Source organism: Oncorhynchus keta, unplaced genomic scaffold (genome assembly GCF_023373465.1).
Source record: "Oncorhynchus keta strain PuntledgeMale-10-30-2019 unplaced genomic scaffold, Oket_V2 Un_contig_25033_pilon_pilon, whole genome shotgun sequence".
Taxonomy (NCBI): Eukaryota; Metazoa; Chordata; class Actinopteri; order Salmoniformes; family Salmonidae; genus Oncorhynchus; species Oncorhynchus keta.
The window spans coordinates 1-5,000 of NW_026284231.1; the positions used below are offsets into that span (position 1 = coordinate 1).

At 47.1% G+C, this 5,000-nt stretch overlaps 1 protein-coding gene across 2 annotated transcripts; it reads right to left on the minus strand.

The window, feature by feature from the left end:
- Positions 1-435: 435 nt before the first annotated feature.
- Positions 436-4,793, minus strand: LOC127922257 (syntaxin-10-like). Of its 2 annotated transcripts, none has more exons than XM_052505881.1 (3): positions 4,426-4,569; positions 1,076-1,151; positions 436-811 (listed from the first exon to the last, which is right to left on the minus strand). In XM_052505881.1, the coding sequence occupies exons 1-3, from the start codon at positions 4,437-4,439 to the stop codon at positions 647-649; spliced, it is 255 nt and encodes an 84-aa protein (XP_052361841.1). In that variant the 5' UTR covers positions 4,440-4,569; the 3' UTR covers positions 436-646. The 2 variants fall into 2 exon arrangements, with proteins under 2 accessions (XP_052361841.1, XP_052361840.1); XM_052505880.1 differs by lacking the exon at positions 4,426-4,569 and adding an exon at positions 4,630-4,793 and having other exon boundaries at positions 619-811.
- Positions 4,794-5,000: the final 207 nt, after the last annotated feature.

The window sequence follows — 5,000 nt, forward strand, 5'->3', positions numbered from 1 at the left end:
ACATAACAGTCAGTAGAAGAGAGGACAGTAACAGGAGACACTATGAGCTGAACATAACAGTATGTCATTGTAACTTCTTCTTAACTGACTTGCCTAGTTAAATAAAAGTTCAATTTTTAAAAATTGTCACTTTACCCCTACCTACATGATTAAATTACCTCAACTAACCTGTACCTAACACACATTGACTCGGTACCGGTACCCCCTGTATACAGCCACATTATTGTTATTTTATTGTGTTAATTTTTATTCAATGTTTTTGTTTAGTTAGTAAATATTTTCTTAACCAACAATGCAGTTTAAGAAATGGAGTTAAGGGCTTGTAATAAGCATTTCACGGTTCGGTCTACACCTGTTGTACTCAGCACATGTGACAAATAACATTCGATGTGATCTTATGAACTTGACGTTGTTGCTCATTGGTCCATTTACCTGGAAGTGCCCTCATATAGGATACTCTGTCACACATTCCAAGCTGTTGTTTTACATGCTGTAGCTGCACACATTCCAGTAGAAATGCAGTGAAGAGGCGTGTGTGTGTCCAGTGTGTGTGTGGACCAGAGTGCCCTCCTCCAGAAGCTCCTCCCAGCGTCCGTAAAGACTCCTGGTCCAGTTACATGGAAGTGCCCTCATATAGCATACTCTGTCATCTTTCATTCTTTCCCTCGTTCTCTCTGTGTGTGGAAGCGTTATGTTTATAAAGACAGAAAAAGATACTGATGGTTTCACTCAGGTCCTCCAGGTCCCAGTCTATGGCTCTGAGACAGTTCCTCAGTTCATTGGTGCTCCAGTCCAGCTCATCTTTGCTCACCTGCACAACAAACAACAAAACATTTAGGCATGTCAAACATGAGACTGAACACAGTGAAAAGACAATGTTCACCTGTACATTATAGATAGAGCACAGTTACAGATAACAGTAACACTACATATCAGGTAGGTAGGGACTGAACAGGCTACACTAGTAAGTCAGAGATTGATGATGACAAGCCGTTGTTATACATGCTGTGGTCGCACACATCCCAGTAGAAATGCAGTTAAGAGGTGTGTGTGTCCAGTGTGTGTGTGTGTGTACCTGAGTGCCCTCCTCCAGAAGCTCCTCCCAGCGTTCATAAAGGCTCCTGGCACGAGACAACGCCTTCTGGACCTCCCTGAGACAACACACACCGGTTAGATCAGGCTTTATCACAACCGGCCGTGATTGGGAGTCCCATAGTGTGGGACAACTGGCCCAGCGTCGTCTGGGTTTGGCCGGTGTAGGCCGTCATTGTAAATAATAACTTGTTCTTTAACCGACTTGCCTAGTTAAAAGGTTAAATACATACATATAAAAAGATCAGGGCTCTCCAACCCTGTTCCTGGAGAGCTACCCTCCTGTAGGTTTCCACTCCGACCCTGTTCCTGGAGAGCTACCCTCCTGTAGGTTTCCACTCCAACCCTGTTCCTGGAGAGCTACCCTCCTGTAGGTTTCCACTCCAACCCTGTTCCTGGAGAGCTACCCTCCTGTAGGTTTCCACTCCAACCCTGTTCCTGGAGAACTACCCTCCTGTAGGTTTCCACTCCAACCCTGTTCCTGGAGAGATACCCTCCTGTAGGTTTCCACTCCAACCCTGTTCCTGGAGAGATACCCTCCTGTAGGTTTCCACTCCAACCCTGTTCCTGGAGAGCTACCCTCCTGTAGGTTTCCACTCCAACCCTGTTCCTGGAGAGCTACCCTCCTGTAGGTTTCCACTCCAACCCTGTTCCTGGAGAGATACCCTCCTGTAGGTTTCTACTCCAACCCTGTTCCTGGAGAGCTACCGTCCTGTAGGTTTTCACTCTAACCCTGTTCCTGGAGAGCTACCGTCCTGTAGGTTTTCACTCCAATCCTGTTCCTGGAGAGCTACCGTCCTGTAGGTTTCACTCCAACCCTGTTCCTGGAGAGCTACCGTCCTGTAGGTTTTCACTCTAACCCTGTTCCTGGAGAGCTACCCTCCTGTAGGTTTCAACTCCAACTCTGTTCCTGGAGAGCTACCCTCCTGTAGGTTTCTACTCCAACTCTGTTCCTGGAGAGCTACCGTCCTGTAGGTTTTCACTCTAACCCTGTTCCTGGAGAGCTACCGTCCTGTAGGTTTCCACTCCAACCCTGTTCCTGGAGAGCTACCCTCCTGTAGGTTTCCACTCCAACCCTGTTCCTGGAGAGCTACCCTCCTGTAGGTTTCCACTCCAACCCTGTTCCTGGAGAGATACCCTCCTGTAGGTTTCACTCCAACCCTGTTCCTGGAGAGATACCCTCCTGTAGGTTTTCACTCCAACCCTGTTCCTGGAGAGCTACCCTCCTGTAGGTTTCCACTCCAACCCTGTTCCTGGAGAGCTACCCTCCTGTAGGTTTCCACTCCAACCCTGTTCCTGGAGAGCTACCCTCCTGTAGGTTCACTCCAAACCTGTTCCTGGAGAGCTACCGTCCTGTAGGTTTCCACTCCAACCCTGTTCCTGGAGAGCTACCCTCCTGTAGGTTCACTCCAACCCTGTTCCTGGAGAGCTACCCTCCTGTAGGTTTTCACTTGAATCCCAGTTGTAACTAACCTGATTAATCTTATAAACCAGCTAATTATTATAATGAGGTGTGCTAGATTAGGCTTGGAATTATCATTTACAGGATGGTAGCTCTACAGGAACAGAGTTGGAGAGCCCTGGGTTAGACACACATCATAAAAATACACATCACACACTTAACAATACCTTTCCTGCATTTCCCTGACACACACTTTAAACAAGTCCTTGTCAAAGAGACAGTGAAAAATGCTAGGTTATATTTAACGATGTCAGCTACAACAATGTAGCAAACGCTCCCTGTCCGAGTCTTTTATACCGACAGGTTAAGCAGACCACCATAGTCTCTGTGCCCAAGAGCACTAAGGTAACCTGCCTAAATGACTACCGCCCCGTAGCGCTCACGCCTGTAGTCATGAAGTGCTTTGAAAGGCTGCTCATGGCTCACATCAACACCATTATCCCAGAAACACTAGAACCACTACAATAAGCATACCGCCCCAACAGATCCACAGATGATCTCTACTGCACTCCACACTGCCCTTTCCCACCTGGACAAAAAGAACACCTATGTGAGAATGCTGTTCATTGACTACAGCTCAGCGTTCAACTCCATAGTGCCCTCAAAGCTCATCAATAAGCTAAGGACCCTGGGACTAAACACCTCCCTCTGCAACTGAATCCTGGACTTCCTGATGGGCCGGCCCCAGATGGTATGAGTAGGTAACAACAAATCCGCCACGCTGATCCTCAACACGGGGGCATCTCAGGGGTGCGTGCTCAGTCCCCTCCTGTACTCCCTGTTCACTCATGACTGCACAGCCAGGCAGACGCCAACACCATCATTAAGTTTGCCGATGACACAACAGTGGTAGGCCTGATCGCCGACAATGGCGAGACAGCCTATAGGGAGTAGGTAAGAGACCTGGCCGTGTGGCGACAGGACACCAACCTCTCCCTCAACGTGATCAAGACAAAGGAGATCATTGTGGACTACAGGAAAAAGAGGACCGAGCACGCCCCCATTCTCATCGATGGGGCTGTAGTGGAGCAGGTTGAGCGCTTCAATTCCTTGGTGTCCACATCACCAACAAACTAACATGGTCTTAGCACACCAAGTCTAGGTCCAAGAGGCTTCTAAACAGCTTCTACCCCCAAGCCATAAGACTCCTGAATATCTAGTCAAATGGCTACCCAGACTATTTGCACCCCCCCCCCTTTTTACACGGCTGCTACTCTCTGTTGTTATCATCTAGGCATAGTCACTTGAAAAACTCTACCTACATGTACATATTACCTCAACTAAACGGTGCTCCCGCACATTGTACCAGTAACCCCCTGTGTATAGTCTCGTTGATGTTATTTTACTGCTGTTCTTTAATTACTTGTTACTTTTATTTCTTACTGGTATTTTTTTAACTGCATCGTTGGTTAGGGCCTGATAAGTAAGCATTTCACTGTAAGGTCTACCTACACCTGTTGTATTCGGCGCATGTGACTAATACAATTTGATTTGATACTGCAATGTATCTACTCACTGATCCCACGTTTAGCTATGTGGTTGATGATACAAATGTCGCAAGCTGGCGAAGTTGCATGCCCTCTACTCCAGGCACAACACAACAATCTCCCTCTCCCTCACACAAATACACGTGCCATCAAAGCTTCTAATAAGGCATGTAACGTTAGCCTACATTTCTAGGTAACGCGGAGATGTAACGCCCTATCTTGACCCAAACAAATCTGTGTGGACACTCCACACATCCCTGTCAATTTCACAACACTCCGTCAACTGCCCCGTTGCAATAGACCCAAACTCGCCACCCAACTTTCAAGGAATCATTTTTGACACGTAGACTAGATTTCAACGACACGCCAACGCGAAGTCGCTACCTTAATGTCAACATAAACCCGCACGTTGATTGCGAATCTAGCCTGTAGCATTAGCTAGCAAATTAGCTTGCCACAAACAGGTTGATAATTTCTAAACGCCACGTTATCAAACGAAACTACCCCAAACGTTATACACATCCAACTTGTCCTGTAAGTAAACGGTGGAGAAGTTGGTTGACAGTTTATTTAGAAACCCTTCCTTACCCCTTGACTACGAAGAACGGATCTTCCAGCGACATATTGGACACTTCAACGCCAGACCTGACGCATGCGCGCTGGGGGCCCGAAGCAGGACGCCAGCACAATGCACCGAGCGCCTCTACGGAGCTCCGCTGTCATGTGGCCATGGACTGTCATTTGGTACTGTGTCAAAGCTAGACAGTCAGAATTGTACATATCTGCTTTTGTAATGATATAACAGAGATGTAAATGCATATTATATATTCATTCAGAATATAATAGAACAGCAGGACTTCTTGGTTAAGTGCTCTTAAATCCAGGCATCCCCTGAATAAGGGATGCATGCCCTTTACAGTTGCATATACCTGCTCCAAAAAGGGGAGCACAGTACTGTA

What these genes read in the sequence shown, in the direction of transcription:
- LOC127922257 (XM_052505880.1), bottom strand. Translation starts at nt 4,664, where the DNA reads ATGTCGCTGGAAGATCCGTTCTTCGTAGTCAAGGG. An exon ending in CCGTTCTTCGTAGTCAAGGG is followed by an intron (nt 1,152 to 4,629) that starts GTAAGGAAGGGT and finishes GTGTTGTCTCAG; the next exon opens with GGAGGTCCAGAAGGCGTTGT. An exon ending in TTCTGGAGGAGGGCACTCAG is followed by an intron (nt 812 to 1,075) that starts GTACACACACAC and finishes TTTGTTGTGCAG; the next exon opens with GTGAGCAAAGATGAGCTGGA.